The sequence below is a fragment of the Phyllopteryx taeniolatus genome, chromosome 3 (assembly GCF_024500385.1).
Source record: "Phyllopteryx taeniolatus isolate TA_2022b chromosome 3, UOR_Ptae_1.2, whole genome shotgun sequence".
NCBI lineage: Eukaryota > Metazoa > Chordata > Actinopteri > Syngnathiformes > Syngnathidae > Phyllopteryx > Phyllopteryx taeniolatus.
Window position 1 is genome coordinate 28,311,387 of NC_084504.1, and position 23,366 is coordinate 28,334,752.

Below are 23,366 nucleotides of genomic sequence, written 5' to 3' on the forward strand. Positions count from 1 at the left end.
CCGTGATGTGCTCAACCGGTTCGTCTTCGTCTGTGAAAAGTGAAAACATCAATGACCTCTAGGGGGAATTCAAGGATTGGGCACTGACAAGTTTAAGTCAGATCAACATTACAACATGGCAGAAATAATGGGTGCTAACTTACTGTAATTAAATTACTTTGTTGCAATTAAAATACTTTAATAAATACTGTTAAATGACATGCTTACTCTAACTTTCTCACTCTCCAGGTTATATAGACGGGTGTTGTCTAGAGTTTGCGTACGTTTGGCTTTTCCTTTTTTTCCCCTCATGTCCATTCTTCAGGTGCCCGATCAAATTTGTGTTGAAGCATTTAGATGACGTTCCCCACAACGTACTTCAGTTGTTCACAGACTGCAAATAACTTACGTTTTGTTTGTCTAAGACCGCAAAATAGTGCCACACCGATGACGTGTTTTTTCACCGACAAAATTGAAAAAAACATTATTGGCCATCAGATAGTTACAGTACTGCGACACAAGACACGTGCCACGTGAATAAACTAGCTTTTGGATTCATACGCGACGGAGACGCGGAGTTAAATGTCTTTTGCGAAGCCGATCGATGACGTCATTGATCTGATCGGCGAATTATGACATGAAAACCGATCAGCGTAAAATGCTAATTATCGGCCGATACTGATAACACCGATCAGTTTGGTGTAAAGTCTAATAAAGACTAGTGACCCCATTCCAGAAGCAGCCATGCAAGCCCAAGCCTTGACATTACCTCCACCATGCTCACAGATAAGCTTGTGTGTTTTGGATCCAAAACTTTTGTGGTTCACCTCTGTACTTCTTTGCAAAATCCAATCTGGCCTTCCGATTCTTTCTGCAGATGAGTGGTTAGCATCTTGTGTTATGGCCTGTATATTTCTTCTCTCAAAGTCTTTGAACAGTGGCTTGGGATACCTTCACCCCTGCCCTGTGGAGGTTGGCATTGATGTCATTGACTGTTGTTTTTTGGGTGTTTCTTCACAGCTCTCACCATGTTACTGTCATCAACTGCTGTTGATACCCTTGGCTGACCTGTTCGATGTGTTGCTCAGTACACCAGTAGTTTCTTTTTGAGGACATTCCTAATTGTTTTATTGGATATGCCCAATGTTTGTGCAATCACGCTGATTGATTTTCCCTCTTCTCTCAGCTTCAAAATGGTTTGCTTTTCTCCCAAAGACAGCCCTAGTCTGTGTTTGCTTAACAGCAAATGCAGTTTTCTCAGGTGAAACCCAATGCCAAAAACAAACACTATCTGTTTAAGCAATCAATCTAAAAGGCAACACCTGACAACTTGAAATACCCATCAGTCACATGTTCCAATACCTTTGGTCACTTGAAAAGTGGGTGGGTTCAAATGAAAGGTGCTCTGTCCTGAGTTGTTTAAGACATGTAGATGTAAATACCATGAAATAAAAGCTGGAATTCTGAACTTTTGTCTCATATTCATCTTTTGATCTGAAACCCAAATGTCTTCAGTAACATCAGGAATAATAATAACAAAGGAATTGACCTTGCCGTTCCAATACTTTTGGAGGGGACTGTACCTCTGAGACAAATCTTTGTGACAGTTGGCAACACATTTTGCTCCTGAATGCCTCGTTGTTCTTGAGATTCCTTTCAACCAAGCTCAGGTTGACACTGGCTCACCTCTGGCGCCTCGCGGCATAAAACACGTCACTTCCAGTTGACGCTGGCTCACAGCCTGCTCATCGTGGCATATCGAGGCAGATTCGACTTGCTGCTCCTTCCACGACATCGTATGTGCTTAAACGGCTTGCCGTTTTTGATAATGTTGAATATACAGTACTGTACAATAATAAGTGTAAGTGCCATCCACATCTTTATACATACGTCAGTCAAATAAAAAATCGTAAAGCCTTGGCTCCTTGCGGCATAATGACATCACTTGTGGCCCACCGCCGGCTCATCTCGGCATATCGAGGCCTATTCGACTTGCTGCGCATTTCACGACGTCGTATGTGCTTAGAAACGGGTTGTTGTTTTTGATAATGGTCAATAAACAGTATATGTATAACTACAATCATCCAAAATACCTGCTGTTGGCCCATATGATGATACTATTTTTTACTCTATATGTTTGAATGTTAGAATTGTTTTCATTTTTACCTTGGAGTATTGATTGTGTATGAAGTGTTTAACAGCAAGTTAATTTGTAAATACAGTTTCTATGTGGCAAGATGATATATTTTCTCTACATAGCCTTTGAGATTATTGTTACTTTACGGTTTAGAAGAATTGTTACTGCTTAAGACGACATTATGTAAGTATTTATGAGACACGGTGTATTCCTTATTATGCCGAGAGCCACCAATGGCTCGGAGCAGCTTCGGCATCCGATGTCTAACAATGGCTTTTTTTACAACCCCAATTCCAATGAAGTTGGGACGTTGTGTTAAACATAAATATAAACAGAATACAATGATTTGCAAATCATGTTCAACCTATATTTAATTGAATACAATATAAAGACAAGATATTTAATGTTCAATATGATAAACTTTCTTGTTTTTAGCAAATAATCATTAACTTAGAATTTTATGGCTGCAACACGGTCCAAAAAAGCTGGGACAGGGTCATGTTTACCACTGTGGTACATCACCTTTTCTTTTAACAAGATTCAATAAACGTTTGGGAACTGAGGACACTAATTGTTGAAGCTTTGTAGGTGGAATTCTTTCCCATTCTTGCTTGATGTACAGCTTTGGCATTGTCTTGCTGAAATAAGGAGGGCCGTCCATGAAAAAGACATTGCTTGGATTGCAGCATATGTTTCTCCAAAACCAGTATGTACCTTTCAACATTAATGGTGTCTTCACAGATGTGTAAGTTACCCATGCCATTGGCACTAACCCAGCCCCATAGCATCACAGATGTTATGGTTAGGGTTGGCTTTTGAACTTTGCGTCCATAACAGTCCGGATGGTTCTTTTCCTCTTTGGCCCGGAGGACACGAAGTCCACAATTTCCAAAAACAATTTGAAATGTAGACTCGTCGGACCACAGAACACTTTTCCACTTTGCATCAGTCCATCTTAGATCAGCTTAGGCCCAGAGAAGCCGGCGGTGTTTCTGGGTGTTGTTTATAAATGGCTTTTGCTTTGCATAGAGTTTCAACTTGCACTTACGGATGTAGCACCGAACCGTATTTACTGACATTGGTTTTCTGAAGTGTTCCTCAGTCCATTGTCGGTTTTTGATGTAGTGCCGCCTGAGGCATTCAATGTTGGTTTTCCGCCTTGCCGCTTACATGCAGCGATTTCTCCAGATTCTCTGAACCTTTTGATGATGATATGGACCGTAGATGATGAAAGCCCTAAATTCCTTGCAATTGAACGTTGAGGAGCATTGTCCTTAAAGTGTTAAGACTATTTCCTCACGTACTTGTTCACAAAGAGGTGAACCTCGCCCCATCTTTGCTTGTGAATGACTGAGCAATTCAGGGAAGCTCCTTTTATACCCAATCATGGAACCCACCTAGCCTGTTCACCTGTGGGATGTTCCAAACAGGTGTTTCATGAGCATTCCACAACTTTCTCAGTCTTTGTTGCCAACTTTACTTTTTTGGAACGTGTTGCAGCCATAAAATTTAAAAGGTTGATTATTTGCGAAAAACAAAGTATCAGTTTGAACATTAAATATCTTGTCTTTGTAGTGTATTCAATTAAATATAGGTTGAACATGATTTGCAAATTGTTGTGTTCTGTTTTTATGTTTAACACAACGTCCCAATTGCATTGGAATTGGGGTTGGTAAATAGTTGTCAATATACAGTGCTGTCTATTAATGCGTTAGTGCAATCATCCACATCTTAATAAATGCTTCAGTCAAATAAGACATCCTCATTTAATTGCCGCCTCATCGCGGCACGAAATACGGCACTTCTTCAGCCCTGGCTCACTCACCGGCTCACACTGGCTCACCACCAGCTCACAATGCCTCACCACTGGCTCAAACAGCACAATGATCCCAAATGCAACGCTGAGCAAATTATCATCTTGCCATTCTTTAAAAACTGCATTTACAAATGAACTTGATCTTAAACTCTTCATGGGTTACGGTTAGAGAGAGAGAAATTTTATACACAATCAGTACACTAAGGTAAAAAAAAATCTATTTTAACATTCAAACATATAGAGAACAATTATAATAATATAATTTTATGGGCTAACGGTGTGTACGAAGTCCAGCACGAAAAGGAGAAAATATTTCATTTGATTTCAGCAAGTATTTTGGATGATTGCTTTTATGCATATACTGCGTACAGATAACTATCAAAAGCAACAAGCCGTTTCTAATCACATACGATGTCGTGGAAGGAGAGCAGCAGGTCAAATGGAGACGCAACATCTTTTGAGTTCAAGAAGAAATTCCCCAGCATATGCCTCGATATGAGCATATGAGCCAGTGTGAGCCGCCGTGAGCCGGAAGTGACATGTCTCATGCCGCGAGGAGCCAAGACCTTATGCCGGAGCCACAAAATGCGCCAGCTCATTCTCGGAGGTACAGTGTTCTTTTCTTTATAAACACAACAAATGCAAAATTGTTGGTGCCCTCCCATTCAAGAAAGAAAAACCCGCAATGGTCACTGAAAAAACTTTAAACAGACACTACTAGAATTTTCATTAATGCTTATTGACAAGTAACAAAACTTCTAAAAGAATTTCCTTTGGATAGAGGAGATGTAACTGAAGCTTTTTGGCAAGTCACATCAGCTCACTGAATGCAGATGGAAAAATGAAGCATACAGATAAGAACACTCTACCTCCTTTGAAAGATGGTGGAGCATTGGTCAGGTTTTGTCTGCTTTGCTACATGCAGGACTGGGTGCCTTGAATATGTGCAGGGTACAATTAATCTGAAGACAGTCAGAATATGCTAGAAATGTGCTTCCCCAAAGGATAATGACCCAAAACAGTTAAAATTAGTGGTGCAACAGATCATCTTTGATCCGTACGGATCGCTCTCCACGGTTCTGCTCATGGATTCACACCCTGTCACTTTTTCCACATTTTGCTATGTTACAGACTTATTCTAAAGCTGATTTGAGTATAGTTTTATTTTCATAAATATCAACATAAAATATCCTATAAAGGAAAAAGTACAAAAATATTTTCAGACAGTTGTGCAAATTTATTGAAAATGTAAACATTTAAACATAATTGGTACATAGGTATTCACACCCTTGGCTTAATAGTTTGTTGAAGGATCTTTGGCAGCAATCAGAGCCTCGAGTCTTCATGGGTATGTCTCTATGAGCGTGGCACACATGTTTTGGGTATTTTCTCCCATTCTTTTCTGCAGATCCTCTCAAGGTCAGTCAGGTTGGATGGGGCACGTCGGTGGACAGCCATTTTTAGGTCCTTCTAGAGAAGTTATATTGAAGCATCTCAAGGATGATCATTGGAAATCAGATGAACCTGAGCTTTAGTTTGTCTTGTAGCAAAGGGTGTGAATACGTATGTACCTATACCTATGTTTGAATGTTAACATTTTTTATAAATTTACACAAATGTCTGAAAATGTTTTTACTTTGTCATAATGGGATATTTTATGTAGGTTTTGTAATAGAAAACTATACTTAAATCAGCTTTAGAATAAGTCTGGAAAATAGCAAAATGTGGAAAACGTGAAGGGTTGTGAATACAGCGGCTGAAATAAGTATTTAACACGTCACGTTTTTTCTCACTAAATATACTTATACAGGTGCTATTGACCTGAAAATTTCACCAGATGTTGGAACAACTCAAGTAATTCATACATACAAAGAAAGTAGAACAAATAAGCTAAGAAATTAAGTTGTGTGTAAAACTGAAATGACATTGGGGGAAAAAGTATTGAACACATGAAAAAAGCGAGGTGCAAAAAGGCATGGAAAGTCAAGACAACACCTAAAATCTATCAATTATCAAACAGCAATCCAGCCCCGTGTCAGTGCAAATGAATACCAACTGTTTCAGTTCTAATTGATGGCCTACAAAAAGGTCTCATTGCCAAGGTGTGAGTCAAGACACACCTCATGATGGGTAAGAGCAGAGAGCTGTCTCAAGACCATCGCAAACTAATTGTTGCAAAACATAACGATGGCATTGGTGACAGGCGCATATCTAAGCATCTGAATCTTCCAGTGAGCACGGTTGGGGCCATAATCAGTAAGTGGAAAGCCAATCATACCACCATAAATGTGCCTCGATCAGGTGCTCCTCGCAAGATTTCTGACAGAGGAGTGCAAAGAATAATCAGTAGAGTTGTCCAAGAGCCAAGGAGCACCTGTGGAGAGCTTCAAAAAGACCTGAAATTACCAGGTATTGTTACAAGGAAAACAGTGAGTAATGTACTCCGCCGCCATGGCTTGTATGCACGCTCACCACGCAAGACCCCATTGGTGAATAAAATAGCATGTCAAAGCTTGTTTAAAGTTTGCTGAACAACATTTGGATAAGACAGTTAAATACTGGGAGAATATTGTCTGGTCAGATATGAGCAAAAATTAACTCTTTGGATGGCATAATGCACACTACTTTTGGAGGAGAAATGGCACTGCACATCACCCTAAAAACACCATACCAACAGTGAAGTTAGGAGGTGGGAACATGATGGTGTGGGGCTGCATTTCAGCAAATTTTACTGGTAAACTTCACATGATTGAAGGAAGGATGAATAGGCAAATGTACCGAGATGTCAAGATGTACACTATCTTGACAAAAATCTGCTGCCATCTACGAGGATGATGATAAATGAAACGAGGGTGGACATTTCAGCAGGATAATGATCCAAAACATACTGCCAAGGAAACTCTCAATTGGTTTCAAAGAAAAAAATAAATGTGCAAACTATTAAATAATTACCAGATGGCGTGTTCAATACTTTTTCCCTGTGTCATTTCACATTACACGCAACTTAATTTCTGATCTTATTTGTTTTACTTTCTTTGTATGTATGGATTACTTGGGTTGTTCCCAACATCTGGTTAAATTTTCTTGTCAATAGCACCTTTGGAAATATATTTAATGAGAAAAATGGTGACGCGTTAAATACTTATGTCAGCCGCTGTACTTTCTGGTGGCACTGTATATGCTTTGTAGCGCTCACCACAAATGGGTGGACTTCCAGGGTAAACAGAAAGCTATAGAAGGGTAGTGAGTGGCAGATACGGAGCCCCATGCAGCAGACAATACCCACCATCTGGCACTAATCTGGCCCAGGTAGGCTCCTGACAGAATCAGCTCCTGAGTGCAAGCTCGAGACACCCAATACTCATATCCTAGTCACCACAGATAATGCAAAATTATAAACTCAGGTATGCTTTGCTTTTTTAAATTGTTTAATTCACCATCCACGTTTAAAGGAAAAGCATATTTTTAACTTGCACTTCGAGATGTTTTTCAGTCACGGTCCATGTATAAAAGGAGAAGGTATCGTGCCTTGTATTGCGCTTTAAGTTGTCATATAATTTAAATGTCAGATTTGACATTTTGAGTTGAATGTTTTTATTTAATGAGCAAGTGTTTTGCAAAATAAATGGACAACTTTCAGTTTCTTGCTGTTCCAAAAAAATTATGGGATTGTAGCGTATATTAGTTGAATAAAAAATGGAATTAATTTGGGAGAAAAGAATAAACTGGAAGTGACGCCTGCAATCACCATTTAGCGTAATTTTAAATTAAACCGTTATAAATCAAGCTATTTTATCGAGAAAAGGGCACCATGTCACTAGATGTAAAAAAATTCAGGACAATGTGACGACAAACCTTTTATCCTCAGTCTCGTAATTTGAAGGTTGCCACATGAATTATATAAGAGATTTGTTTTAACATCACCAGAACGTTGTGTGTCAATCACATGCGTGTTGCACGTAGCGCCATCTGCGGTGGTTCGTTTGTGACGAAGACGTCAGAGTCTTGTGCTTTAGATGGAGTGTGTTTTTGTTTAGCAAAACCTTTGGCGGCCAGTTCACGCAGTTGGGCACTGGACAGTGTGCGCGGGCACACTGCTACGCCCAGCTGGTGGCTGGTGTTAGGATGTAGGTTTTCGACAGCGTTTTGAAATTTTTGTCCTCTTCCATATTCAGCTCATTTAAATTTCCAAAGTACGCTTTACGCAAACGGCAGTAATAAGCTTGGGGTGTCTCAAGTCTCCCCTGTTTAACTGTGAGGGCTGCAGATAAGCCGGTTGAGGACTCTGGGTCATCAAATTCTTGAGACAATGCTTGGCAGATGGCCGGGTAATTGGCCAGCACATGAGCCGGTTGTCGTTCAATTAAGCTACTTACTTCTCGGCTAGACGTAACTTTGATAAGGTAGAGTCTGTTGTCCGTAGTAGCCTTAAAATCGTTTAAGGTGAAATTCGAGGTCTCAGGTACGCGGCTGTGTAGTGTGACCTGTTTGGCTTAGATTTGAACCTCGGAATGTTGCGCGCAACTTTGTCTAAGTCTCTTAGAGTCATACCTTGGAGCGGCGCTGGGTGGAGGGAGAGTCGGGGTGAGTCAAAAAGGTGAGCTGCGACTGGTGGGGCCTCCACCCCTGAGGAGGCCACACGGCGCCCCCTGGAGGTGGGTTCCGGCCCAAAGTTTGGAGATGTTTTGCAGGGCTCTGTGACACTTCTGGCGAGGGAGGCCCCTCAGCCTGCCTGTAGCAGGGGCCAGAGCAATGAGATGAGTCCGAGAGCCGGCGGACAGCTGTCGAGCTAATTGTAGTTCACCTCTGACATGAGCTAACTCATCCTCTTGGTCCTGGAGCTGTTGTTGGAGGCGGCACAGCTCCGTCTCCAGGACTGCTGTGTCTTGAGCTTGTAGGACTTTTCCATCTCTTTGGAACTTTCTGCTTTGAGCGTTTTGATGCATTCGGTAGGCCGGGAGTTGCGTGATGGAATGAATTTCCACGAGGGGGCACTCGAGGACAGCCCGAAGCTTATGCCACGGATCGAGGCCACAAATGAGTGACCAACGTGGCGATGTCACGATGATGTCACGTCTCCCCAAAAGATGATGAATTGCGAAGCCTTAAGTCTAAATAACCAAATGACGTTCAACGCAGAGGCCTGTGGTTTCAACACAAAGCGAAAATGGCGAACGAAATGGGTGCCATGTCCCCCCCCCCCCCCCCCACACACACACACACACACAAAGAGCTAACACTTTAGCTCAGAGTTTGACTGACGTACAACAGGGATTCTCGGTAAATAACACGTTCTCGTGACCAGTGACTTCCCAAACCTCCTGTTTACACAGCGAAGCTCAATAAAATTCCCAAAACCGCAACGGGCATATAGCTAGTCTGGTTAGCTACTCCAGAAACTATAGGACGGGAAAGAGACGAGGACCGTGCAAACACTCAGAATTTATGACCCATCTGTGATCCCCAAAGGCCTTTTCAAACAGAACTTTACGTAGGGAATCTTCCCACAGTTCAAAGAATGCAGCGCACAAAATGATATCCAAATAACATTTGCAATGCAACAACTCTAGTCTCACTAGGGATAATCTTAGTTCCTCTCGTTAACAAGTGCTCGGAACTTGGTCGCTATGGTTTGGTAACGGAATGTGCTCACACATAGACAACTTAGCTCAACCTAGTACCTATTAAAGTGTCCGATTTTATGAATTCTTCGAGGTTCTCCTATTTCTTTTATTTTTCCTTCTCCGTAGTTAAGAACCATGTTTAGTTTGGACATTATCTGACTAAAGATGACAAGACCTCTTTGTGTGATACTTTAGGTTAAGCGTGTGATGAATGATGTGTTTCATTCGTTACGAGGAGAGTTTGACCTCAGTGAATCTTACAGTGGCCGTACTGTGCTTGGTGTGCTTGTAAATACTATTAAGGTAAGTGAAAGACAGTTGTTGTTTTTTTTTAGCTTTTCTACATGCAGTAAAAATAAACACATCCAGTTACATTGAAAGACAAACTGAATTTTATAGGTGAACTGGAGGATTATGTAAAATGCAAATGTGTGAGGTGGATATTTTCACAATTTACAGATTACCTTCAAATGAATGTTAAACATTCAGGAAAAAAAAGATGTAGACTAAAATTAGAGGAGCTGCCGGAACTTCGATCACGTACTTGTTGTTTATCACAATGTGCAGAAAGATTATATGCTTCATACTGTATATCCATCTTTTTGCTCTATGGCAAGATCTTTATAATGTGCTGGCGAAGGAATCATGTATTTCAAATTTGCAGCAAGAAACCAAGTGTACGTAATAAAGTAGCTTAAAATGTTAATGATAACTAGTAATTGAACTTGAAGCAGCGTTTCTGACTGCATGGAATTCCCAGCAGAAGTGAAAGGGCAAAGAGGTTGCAGACTTAACCTTGATGGGATCTAGAATGACAGGCATGCTTTGTCAATCATGGAAATCCTCCATCACCCTTGGCTATTTGCAGCTGTGAATCGTTGTACATCCTATTTCATAGTTTCTGTGAATATTCATGTAGCACATTAATAATCTGTTCCAGAGTGTAACTTTGGATCACCTCCAAGGCAAAGACTGTCTGACAACAAGCAAGAAGGAAGAGTTGGCAGATCAAGAATCGCAAGCAGACGGAGGGGATTTGAAACAAAAAGATGGGAAAATATGTAATGCGTTCCTTGTGAATGAAGAGAGTGGAGTCAGCAAACAGATAAAGGAGGACCATCACTGTAGTAGTGAGGACCAAACGCAACAGGATGGAGCTGCAATGCAGGAACAGTTGTCTGTTTTAAAGGAACAATTCCATTCTAAAGTGTTAGAAGCCACACACATGACAGCATCAGGATCTCAAAAGAAGCGGGGTCAGGCAGCAGATGACACCAATGAAGCTGCGAATCCAGAGGCTGGACCTCATGAAAGTGTCATAACTGAGGGCGAAGTTTTTAAGGCGAGAATGGAAAATACAGAAAAGTCAGGAGAAATGGATCCGGACTCTCAGAAATCTTTTGGACCCCCAGTCAAGATGCCTCTACCACCAAGTGAAGTTCCACTCAGTCAGGCTAAAGATAAAAGGTGGGTGTTCGCTGAGGAGTTTCTAATATTTCTCCTGGACCTTGTGTGTGGATTTTGTGGTCTTGCTTGCATTCCTTCAGATGGATTTATAATTTTGATTGGCATCAATCCATTTCTGAGCCAGGGAGCATCTTGAACAAACTGTAAATAAAACTGAAAAGTTACAACACATCCCTTGACCTGAACATGCTGCCCTTTTGCCAAATAATCCAACGCCACAATGTCTTCTTCCACTGAGACCAGAGGACCCAAGAGTCCTAGCTACTTCTAAACATTGCCTTCCTTTCTGGCATCAGCTGCTCAATGACACAACTCTTTCTACAACTCAATAACTTCAAATCTGAAGTAATTTTATTCAACATGCAAACTTCTACCCATATCATTAAATCCAGCCTTGGTACCTTTGCATATAATTTCACACAGCCCAAAACTTGATTCAGCTCTTAACTCAACAACCCATATCAGTAAAGTTGTCCAACCATGCATGTTCCACATATGCATCATAGCCCAAATCAAATCAATAATTACCGTGCCAGACCTTGAAAAATGAATCCATGTTCCTATTTTCTCCAGACTAGATTACTGTAACTAACTTCTCTCCGTTACCAATCATAACCCATTCTCTTGCCTCCAGCCTGTTCAGAATGCAGGTGCTGAATCAAACAGACATCACATCACCCCAATTTTGGTATCATTGCTTTAGCTAGCAGTTAGTTTTAGAATTGATTTTAAGATTTTACCCATGACTATTTTAAAGCATGTATAGTTCTGGGTACAATAACCATACTATTAACTCCTCGTGAGCCAGCCCACAACCTCAAATACCCTTGGGCGGGCCCCTCTGGTCGTTCTAAAGTCAAGGTTTAAAATTAAAGGTGATAGAGCATTCTTCGTCAGGGTGTCTTGACATCGGAACGACCTGCCCGAGGAGTTAAAATAAGGTATGCAAAATCAGTGACATCTTTTAAATCACTTCTTAATGGCCTTGCTTTTATGTGAGTCTGTGATGTTTACTTCTCTGCTCCTCTTTTACTTAAACATCATACGTGAGTAGGGTTGGGCATTCAAAATCGAGAACCGATTGGAACCGGGGCTAACATTTCGGTTCTCCCAGAATCGTTCCAATTAAATTTCAGTTTCGATGCCTACAGTCCGCCAACCCTGAAGAAGAAAGTGGCAAAAACCAACGAAGAATAATGCGCACGAAGACGTGCTTGTGCCCAGTGTCTGCGGCAAACAAAACTCGTCTTAACTTTAGTAAAATAAATGACCAGTCGGCTCAGTGCAACACTAAGAAAAAAAATAATAAAATAACATTATATTGTGCCAAGGAGGCTTTCATGATGTGGAGAAGTCTGACACGCTCCCTCCCGTTCTGAGCCTCAGCCTACACCACGCGGAACTTCAGTCAAGTCAAATTGGGTGAGTGAAACAATAAAAGCTTAAAAAAAAAAAAAAAAAGTTAAACGGTGGGTTGCACTCTTGCACTGGTGGTTTTTAGCGTTTATTTTCGTCTTCAAACCAACGTAAGAGCTGATGACTGGGGGAAAAAAAGCTTGACATTTAACTAAATCTTCATCAAAGGTCAAACAAGCAACATCACGATGAATTAGGACACCCCTCCTGGAGCAGTGACCTAATCGTGGTGGAGGGGTTTGTGTATCCCAGTGATCTTAGGAGCTAAGTTGACTGGGGCTTCAAGCCCATGGTAGAGTCACCCATGACAAACAGATTCTAGGTGAGTGACCAGACAAAGCACGCTCAAAGACCTTATGAAATACTGGACCTCGATTTCCCTCGCCCTGACGCGGGTCACTGGGGCCCCACTCTGGAGCCAGGCCTAGAGGTGGGGCTCATCTGCTGGGAACGTCCGGCAGAATCCCATGTCAGAAGGAGTTTCAACTCCCACCTCCGGCAGCGCTTCACTCACGTCACGGGGGAGGCAGGGGACATTGAGTCTGAGTTGACCATATTTCACGCCTCCATTGCTGAGGCGGCTGACCGGTGCTGTGGCCATAAGGTGGCCTGTGCCTGGCGTGGCGGCAATTCCCGAACACATTGGAAGACACCACCAGTGAGGGACGCCGTCAAGCTGAAGGACGAGTCCTATCGGGCCTTTTTGGCCTGTGGGACACCTGAGGCAGCTGATGGGTACCAGCTGGCCAAACGGAATGCAGCTTTGGTGGTCGCTGAGGCAAAAATACGGGCATGGAAGGAGTTCGGTGAGGCCATGTAAAACGACAGCTTTGAGGAAATTCTGGTCCACCATCCGGCATCTCAGGAGGGGGAACCAGTGCACCATCAGCACTGTGTATAGTGGGACTGGGGCGCTGCTGACCTCGACTTGTGACGTTGTGAGTCGGTGGGGAAAATACTTTGAAGACCTCCTCAATTCCACCGACACGCCTTCCCATGAGGAAGCAGAGTCTGGAGTCTCTGAGGTGGGCTCTCCTATCTCTGGGGGTATGGGGTACCGAACTCCCTGATACGGGCTGTTCGGTACCTGCACGACCAGTATTAGAGTTTGGTCCGCATTGCTGGCAGTAAGTCGGACTCATTTCCGGTGAGCTGCCCTTTGTCACCGATTCTGTTCATAACTTTTATGGACAGATTTCTAGGCACAGCTGAGACGTAGAGGGGTCCGGTTTGGTGGACTCTGCTTTTTGCAGATGATTTGGTTCTGTTGGCTTCATCAAGGCGTGGTCTCCAATGCTCACTGGAGCCGTTCGCAGCAGAGTGTGTAGCGACTGGAATGAAAATCAGCACCTCCAAATCTGAGACCATGGTCCTCAGTCGGAAAACAATGGCGTATCGGTGCAGCATCTGCAGTGATGCGGACTTTGTATTGGTCCGTTGTGGTGAAGAAGGAGCTAAGCCGAAAGGCCAGATGAGGTGGCTTGGGCATCTGATTAAGATGCCTCCCTGGTGAGGTTGTCCGGGCATGTCCCACTGGGAGGAGAACCCGGTGACGACCCAGGACACGCTGGAAAGACTACGTCTCCCAGCTGCCTTGTGAACGCCTCTGGATCCCCCCGGAAGAGCTGGGTGAAGTGGCTGGGGAGAGGGAAGTCTGGATGTCCCTGCCAAAGCTACTGCTTTAGCAGGGACAGGCTACTACTTTTCATGACAAAATGCTGAATCCCAGTGCGTACCCTTCAAAATAGAACGCTACAACCTTAAAACAAGAAGTAAAGTTAAAACTTGCACATATTAGCAATTTGACATGATAAAACAGTTGCAAATAAGTATTTTAACAATGCTATATATAATTTTAGCTGAAACATTAATTAATGAATATTTAGTCCATTGGGCTAGTTACACACATTGCCTTTTAGTTCATAGGTTTGATATTGGTTCTGGTTATAGTGAACCCTGAGTCCAATGTTCGTTATAGTCTATGCTGCGGGCTGCTAATAAAATGGATGTTCATAATTTAGACACCCTTTATTTAAACCATGCAAACTTTTTTGACCCAGCCCCCTAAAAGAATCGGAATCGAGAATCATTTGGAACCGGAATCGAAATGAGGAATTGAAATCGGGACCAGAATTGCTCAAAGTCCCAAAAATGCCCAACCCTATCCGAGAGCCTTTCTTATCTGAGTCCATGTTGTTGAGTTCTTGACCAAGTTCCTCAATTGGTTTTACATGATAGACCCCATGACAGTTAGTATATGTTTGCTGGGGTTTGCATGCTTGATTGTTTTTTTTTTTTTTTTTTTTTTTATGCTTGTGATTATCATTTTGGTTTATGTATGCTTTCTGGTTATGTGAAAGCACTTCATAAAAGATTTTTTTTTTAATGGTACTATGCAAACGTTGTTATATCAACCTGTCTGCGTGTTTTTATTCTCAGTCTGACTGGGGACTCACTAATGGAAAACGGAGAGACCATTTTCCAAAACAGCAGCATTGACAAATCTGCTTCGTATCCAGTTTTGGAGGAGGAGGAGGATGAGCTGGTGAGGACGAGCTATAGAAGTCTCATCTATTTCTTCCTCTTTTTTTTCTATAATGCAGTTGTAACTATCTTTCATCGTGAGTTACAGACGTGAATCTGAATCCAAGATAATTACGAGGCATGCATAGTGTTCACACAGTATTAACCAGTTTTGCACCCTTGAATGAGAGGAGCCGCTTCAATTGGACTGGATTAAACTGGGTTGTGGTGTTTTTGTTTTTTTCCAGAGCCTGAAGGGATGTCCACCACCAGCTCCACTGTTGAGTGATGACAATAATGATGATCATGACTGGCTGAATTAAATGCAACGAAAACTAAAGTTAAGCACATCACAGACCCTGCCTGCCTCGACTTATGACTTCTGAGTCATCATAATGTTGACAATGGCTGCCCCAGCACACTGGAAAAATAAATGAACTATTAAGATTAAGATACTGTGGATATAAAAAGCCTACACACCAAAGTTAAAATGACCATTTTTTTCCTGATATAATGAATGATTAATAATTGCTAAACTATCCACCATTAATGACTTATAACCTGTGCAGCTCTATTTTTTTTTTTCATGTAAAAAAAAAAAAAATAAAAAAATGTGGTTGCACAAGTCTGGACAGACTCATAACTGGGATGTCTCTCCAAAAGGTGGAAAGGCTACTAGAACAACAGAAATTAATTTGGAGATTATCAGAGGCACTTTTAATGTAGGCATGTGTGTGCTGACTCCCATTTAACATGGTTTTGAATGTGATTGGTTGATTCAGAACACTGCCACATCCCAGTAATAAGAGGGTGTGCACACTTGTGCAACCACATTCGAGTTATTTTTACCTCTCCTCTCAAGATGTTTTTTTTTTTTTTAATCGAGTTGTACAAGTTATAGGTCACATTATTGATGGATATTTTTTTTTAATGATTTATCTTGGTCTCATTTTTTTACATCACAAAAACCTGGCATTTGAACAGGGTAAGGAGCCGTACTCTGTTTTACTCAAGCACGTTAGGTTTTTGAGTCAGTAGCTTTCCTGTTGTCATACACTTCAAATAATCACGTTAGTTTTAAACCGTTACCATGAAAAAATGCTTAAGAACATACTTTTACACAGTTTTGCTAACAGGAATCCTACAAAAATAAAGAAGAAAACCCTTTTCCATGTTTCTATTTATTTTTGTTTGATAAGTTGACACGTCAATAGCTTGGTGCTTTTGTGTAAACCTTTCTTAGATGTGATATTGAATTATCTCATGATTGTCTTGTTTATTTGGTTGTATTTTTAATGTACAGGGTGATTGAAAAGTAACTCCCTATTTTTAAGTAGCGTATTTTCCGCACCGCATTGTAAGGCGCAGTCTCAATTGCGGGGTCTATTTCTGTACTTAAGCCATACATAAGGCGCACCGTATTATTCGGCGCATGCTAAAACAAGGTAACGGAAGCAAAACAGTGAGTTTGGTTGAACGTAACTCGCCCGGCGCTGCCTCCCAGTCTTAGTGAAGGTGTGTTCGCCGTCTCTCATCCATCGCTCCAACGCCGCTCGCAACTTCACTTTGAACGCCCTGTTTACACCAGTGTCCAGCGGTTGGACTTCGCTGGCTGTTGCTGCGTCACGGTAGTCCTTGCGCGGATGGCGAGATGGCGCCTTTTCATAAAACGAAAGCACCAAGATGGATCTCCTTGAAAGTGTTCGATCTTCATGTCTTGTGCTATCGTTATTGCCTTCAGTCGAATGGTGACTGGAGAGACGCTTCTCCCGGCTGTTCTTGTGCTTGATTTTGAGTTCTCTCGCGGCTGCTCTATTTCCATTTACGACCGCGTAACTGATAGCCTGTAGTTCGAATTGTGCCTCGTAAGCATGTCTCTTCGCTGATGCCATTTTCGGGGATCATTAGCCAAACAAATGTTGTTTAGCAGCATACCGGTAGCACAATATACCTACCGGAGGCGTGGCGGAGGTAAGCGTACGTAGGTTTACGTAACGTTCTCTAACTGGTTTATTTCTGCCAGCGTACGCAGTGTACGTATTACGTCCCTATGTCGGCGGGAAATGGCCTTACAGTTAATGAACCGTAGCGCTTACCAAAAATCGCAGAACAACATTTTTACAGATTTTGGAACTCAGTGCACACAATAAGGCGCACCGTCGATTTTGAGAAAATTGAAGGCTTTTAAGTGCGCCCTATAGTGCGGAAAATACGGTACTTGAAATTTATTTCTGAACTATAATTCTTACAAGAAATGAGCATGAGAAGAAAGTGTATTGCAGGAGTTTTATTGAAAATTCGATATGCGCCAGCATTAGCCACCAGTTTCTCAAGCCGCCTGGGAACCACATTAACTGATTTAATAAGGAACTCTTGTGGGATGGAAGACATCTCGTATTCGCCCTTCAAGTTCTTCCAAAGTCGTTGGTTTGGTAGAATTGACTTGCTCCTTTAACCAACCCCACAGAAAAAAGAAACAAAAAAAATAAGAAAAATATCAAAACACATGAATGAATGCGTATTTTAAAATGGGGAGTTTTTAATCACCCTGTATACATTTAATATTCTTTGAATGTCTACAGGCGCCACGGTGGAAGACTGGTTAGCCCATCCGCCTCACAGTTCTCAGGACACGGGTTCAAATCCATCCTCGCCTGTAGGGAGTTTGCATGTTCTCCCTGTGCCTGCATGGCTTTTCTCCGAGTACTCCGATTTCCTCCCACATCCCAAAAACATGCACGGTAGGTTAATTGAAGACTCTTAAGTGTTTCCACTTTTTGTCAAGTTACAGCCTTAAAATAGAATAAAGTAATTTTTCCCCAAAATTCGCCATACAAAACACCCCGTGACAACAAGAGGGTTTTTTTTTTTTTGCAAACTTGTTTAAAATAAAATAAAAACTCATTCACACACACACACACACACACACGTACAAGTACTCAAAGCCTTTGCTCAATATGTTGTTGAAGTCTTTTTAATATGCCACCATAAGCTTGACACACCTATTTTTGCGCAGTTTCACCCTTTCCTCTTAGCAGCGCCTCTCAAGCTCAATCAGGTTGGATGGGGCGCATCAGTGCAGAGCCATTGTCCTATCTCTTCAGATTCAAGTCTGGGCTGTGCCTCGACCACTCAAGGACATTCACAGTTGAACAGTTGTCCTACAAGTGCTGTAGAGCAGGTTGTCTCAGTTCCTGCTGCTTGAAAAATATCCCCACAGGTTAACGCTGCCACCACCATGCTCCGCCCAGAGACAGTTGGTATCGAAAGTATTCAGACCCCCTTAAATATTTTACTCTGTTATCTTGCAGCTATTGGCTGAAATCATTTTTTCCCCCTTATTAATGTACACACAGCACCCCATATTGACAGAAAAAAACAGAATTGTAGTAATTTTTGCAGATTTATTAAAAAAGAAAAACTGAAATATCACACCTCCATAAGTATTCAGACCCTCTGCTCAGTATTTAGTACAAGCACCATTTTGAGCTAAAGCAGCCATGAGTCTTTTTGGAAATGATGCAACAAGTTTTTCACACCTAAATTTGGGGATCCTCTGCCATTCCTCCTTGCAGGTTCTGTCAGGTTGGATGGTGAGCGTTGGTGGGCAGCCATTTTCAGGTCTCTCCAGAGGGTTTAAGTCAGGGCTCTGGCTGGGCCATTCAAGAACAGTCACGGAGTTGTTCTGAAGCCACTCTGTTATCTTAGCTGTGTGCTTTGGGTCATTGTCTTGTTGGAAGGTGAACCTTCGGCCCAGTCTGAGGTCCTGAGCACTCGGGAGAAGATGTTCGTCCAGGATATCCCTGTACTTGGTCACATTCATCTTTCATTCGATTGCAAGCAGTCTTCCTGTCCCTGCAGTTGAAAAACATCCCCAGCATGCTGCTGCAACCACCATGCTTCACTGTTGGGACTGTATTGGACAGGTGATGAGCAGTGCCTGGTTTTCCCCACACGTACCGCTTAGAATTAAGGCCAAAAGTTCTATCTTGGTCTCATCAGCCCAGAGAATCTTATTTCTCACCATCTTGGAGTCCTTCAGGTGTTTTTTATTTATTTATTTATTTTTTTAATTTTTAAAAGCAAACTCCCTGCGGGCTTTCATGTGTCTTGTACTGAGGAGAGGCTTCCGTCAGGCCACTCTGCCATAAAGCCCCGACTGGTGGAGGGCTGCAGTGATGGTTGACTTTCTAGAACTTTTCCAATCTCCCGACTGCATCTCTGGAACTCAGCCACAGTGATCTTTGGGTTCTTCTTGACCTCTCTCACCAAGGCTCTTCTCCCCCGTTTGCTCAGTTTGGCTCCAGCTCTAGGAAGGGTTCTGGTCATCCCAAACGTCTTCCATTTAAGGATTATGGTGGCCACTGTGCTCTTAGGAACCTTAAGTGCAGCATAATGTTTCTTGTAACCTTGGCCAGATCCGTGCCTTGCCACAATTCTGTCTTTGAGCTCTTCAGGCAGTTCCTTTGACCTCATGATTCTCATTTGCTCTGACATGCAGTGTGAGCTGTAAGGTCTTATATAGACGGGGGTGTGGCTTTCCTAATCAGGTCCAATCAGTATAATCAAACACAGCTGGACTCCAATGAAGGTGTAGAACCAGTTCAAGGATGATCAGCAGAAATGAACAGCACTAGAGTTAAATATGCGTGTCACAGAGAAGGGTTTGAATACTTGTATACTTATTTCAAAATCTCAGACAAACTAATAGATATAACATCACAAGGTTGTGCTATGAGGTCATAAAAAAAAAAGTAATGTTAGAGAATACAGCAGAATGGCACATGACCATAGAGCTGGAGTTTGCAGTTTGCATATTCTCCCCGCGCCTGCGTGGGTTTTCTTCAGGGACTCCAGTTTCCTCCCACATCCCAAAAACATGCATGGCAGTTTGTAATGGAAGACTCCAAATTGCCCGTAGGTGTGAATGTGTTCGCGAATGGTTGTTTATACTGTACGTGCCCTGCGATTGGCTGGCGACCAGTTCAGGGTGTACCCCGCCGCTCACCCGAAGATGGCTGGGATGGGCTCCAAGCACGCCCGCGACCCGAGCGAGGAGAAGCGGTACAGAAAATGGATGAATGGATTTTTTTTTTTGTGGGGGGAGGTGGTAGAAAATGTGTAAGATGTGTACAATTCGGGAAAGAAAACAAACACCCGGTGAAACTCATTTGTTTATTTTTGAATGGAATTCAAATGAAACTGTGAGGCGTTTAAGATAGGCACAATCATCAAGCAAAACATCACCATAAAGGATGACTGTTCCTGTTCAGTCCTATTTTAAGAAACCATATTTTACCAATTTTGCCAGGGTACGTACACTTATGAGCAGTCATACGTATTTGTTTAGTTCTGTTACTTGACAATAATAATTGCCAAGAGGTTCTTGGATTTGACTGAGGTATTGATTAGCAGCAAATGTAGATACGACCAGGTAGGCTGCTTAAGTATATATAACAATAAATAGACACTAGACGATGATGAAATTTCTCCTTGAATGCTCCTGGATTCAGGCCGTAGTCGCCACATCCAATATGGCGAACGCGCTGACGTTTCCTAACAACGGGCTAAACTATCAAGATATACGTCATCTGTGTGCACCGCGCAAATCGAGTCGCGACTGAGTGACGACAGCGTCGGTTTGAACAAATGGAGTTGCCGTACCACATTTCCCGCAAATCGGGTAAGAAGGGAGATCACGGAACCACTTGCTTGTTTCCAGTCGGCGTTCGGCGGCCATTCGGAAGAAACCATTCCGTCATTAAATAAATGCCGCTCTCGACGTCTGTGGACCCCTCAGCGTGTCTACAATGAGCGGCATCCGAACCGCGGTGAGCGCGACTGCTGTGCTCGCAATGTTGGGGGTCGGCTACGGGATGTGGTCGCTCGTTGCTCCGGGAGAACAGAGGCAAAGAGAAATCGTCAAGGTGACCCCGCAAGCAATGTCATCTGCCATGACTTCAATCGGTCCGTCTCACTCGTCACCGACAAGAACAGTCCTCATGCCGGCCAGTAGAGGGCGACAGCGTGGGGCCTCCACATGCCAATCGTTAGAAAACAACCGAAGAACGAGGGGGCCTGCAGTTGTTAGCGAAATCAAATTAGTGTTAAAGTAATGTCCATGGAACATGATATCGTCTTCGTTTGACTTCTCCTCCCACGCCTCCAGCCTACGAATCTCAATTGCGCACCCTTCTCCTTCCGTGTTTTCCGACGGTACCGCGCTGTCGCCCTCTACTGGCCACGTTGAACGTAGGCACAATTGCAGGCAAAAGTGGAGAGTTCAGCTGATATGACGCAGAAGAGAAGCGGAGACATTTTGCGTGTGTTTAAGATCAGATGGAAGGGCGGCAGGGCTCGAAGCGTCGCTGAGGTTTCAAACTGTTTTATCACTGAATGGTGTCAGTGGTAGACCACACAGGTGGGATGTGAGTTGGAAAAGCAGAAGTTCTGGAATGGTATTGATCAGGTTACCTCCGAACTCAGTGGGCATGTTGTTTAAGGGAACGTTGGTCACGGGGGTTAGGTTCCGGACGACCCCCGCATTACATGAAATACGCAAAGTTAGTTAGTTACTTAGAGCTCTCAGTGCCATGAGGCACACACGGGCCGCAAATGCGGTTTCTGTAATCCGTATGTTTTTACAGTTGGCCTACTGCCCAACCCCTGCACCTGGTATGACTTGGTGGTCTCCCATCCAAGTACGAACCAGGACCGAACCTGCTTAGCTTCCGAGATCGGACGAGATCGGGTATTCTCAGGGTACCGCACGGGGGAAATACGCAACGTTACAACCGCATATTTTTTTGATTATTTATACGTTTTAAAGCTATATGAACCTCCCTAGACTCTTATTAATCTTCCCCACACTCATATTAACCTCTATCATACTCATAAACACTTTCTATACTATTAAATGCTTTTTAAACTCTTAAACATGCAGTAACGAACAGTAGTACTATACGGTATGTACAACCCCAATTCCAATGAAGTTGGGACATTGTGTTAAACATACATAAAATATATATATATACATACATATTTAATTGAATACACTACAAAGACAAGATATTTATTGTTCAAACTAATCCGCTTTATTGTTTTTAGCAAATAATCATTAACTTAGAATTTTATGGCTGCAACACGTTCCAAAAAAGCTGGGACAGGGTCACGTTTACCACTGTGTTACATCACCTTTTCTTTTAACAACATTCAATAAATGTTTGGGAACTGAGGACACTAATTGTTGAAGCTTTGTATGTGGAATTCTTTCCCATTTTTGCTTGATGTACAGCTTCAGCTGTTCAACAGTCCGGGGTCTGCGTTGTCGCATTTTACGCTTCATAATTTTCAATGGGAGACAGGTCTGGACTGCAGGCAGGCCAGTCTAGTACCCGCACTATTTTACTACGAAGCCACACTGTTGTAACACGTGCAGAATGTGGTTTGGCGTTGCAGGGGTGTCCATGAAAAAGACGTTGCTTGGATGGCAGCATATGTTTCTCCAAAACCTGTATGTACTTTTCAGCATTAATGGTGCCTTCACAGGTGTTTAAATTACCTATGCCATTGGCACGAACGCAGCCCCATACCATCACAGATGCTGGCTTTTGAACTTTGCGTCCATAACAGTCCGCATGGTTCTTTTCCTCTTTGGCCCGGAGGACACGACGTCCAGCATTTCCAAAAACAATTTGAAATGTGGACTCGTCAGACCACAGAACACTTTTCCACTTTGCATCAGTCCGTCTTTGATGAGCTCGGGCCCAGAGAAGCCGGCGGCGTTTCTGGGTGTTGTTGATAAATGTCTTTTGCTTTGCATAGTAGAGTTTCAAGTTGCACTTACGACTGTAGCGCCGAACTGTATTTATTGACATTGGTTTTCTGAAGTGTTCCTGAGCACGTGGTGATATCCTTTACACATTGATGTCGGTTTTTGATGCAGTGCAGCCCGAGGGATCGAAGGTAACGGGCATTCAATGTTGGTTTTCGGCCTTGCTGGTTACATGCAGTGATTTCTCCAGATTCTCTGAACCTTTTGATGATGATATGGACCGTAGATGAGGAAATCCCTAAATTCCTTGCAATTGTACATTGAGGAACATTGTCTTTAAACTCTTCAACTATTTTCTCACGCACTTGTTCACAAAGAGGTGAACCTCGCCCCATCTTTGCTTGTGAATGACTGAGCAATTCAGGGAAGCTCCTTTTCTACCCAATCATGGCACCCACCTGTTCCCAATTAGCCTGTTCACCTGTGGGATGCTCCAAACACGTGTTTGATGAGCATTCCTCAACTTTTGCAGTCTTTTTTGCAGCGTGTTGCAGCCATAAAATTCAAAGTTAAAGATTATTTGCTAAAAACAATAAAGTTTATCAGATTGAACATTAAATATATTGTCTT

The 23,366-nt window shown here is 42.6% G+C and overlaps 1 protein-coding gene across 6 annotated transcripts in view; it reads left to right on the forward strand.

The window, feature by feature from the left end:
- LOC133475437 (ubiquinol-cytochrome-c reductase complex assembly factor 3-like) overlaps positions 1-23,366 on the forward strand; it is a 65,373-nt gene that overhangs the window by 36,351 nt on the left and 5,656 nt on the right. For 2 of the 6 annotated variants that reach the window (XM_061768285.1, XM_061768289.1), the window contains 4 exons: positions 9,752-9,859; positions 10,497-11,023; positions 14,879-14,984; positions 15,211-16,130. In XM_061768285.1, coding sequence (XP_061624269.1) covers positions 9,752-9,859; positions 10,497-11,023; positions 14,879-14,984; positions 15,211-15,285 — 816 coding nt within the window. In that variant the 3' untranslated portion in view covers positions 15,286-16,130. Of the gene's footprint in view, positions 1-9,751; positions 9,860-10,496; positions 11,024-14,878; positions 14,985-15,210; positions 16,131-17,542; positions 17,704-20,072; positions 20,646-20,762; positions 20,890-23,366 lie in introns of those variants that run through there. The other 4 variants (XM_061768284.1, XM_061768286.1, XM_061768287.1 and 1 more) reach the window with 4 other exon arrangements.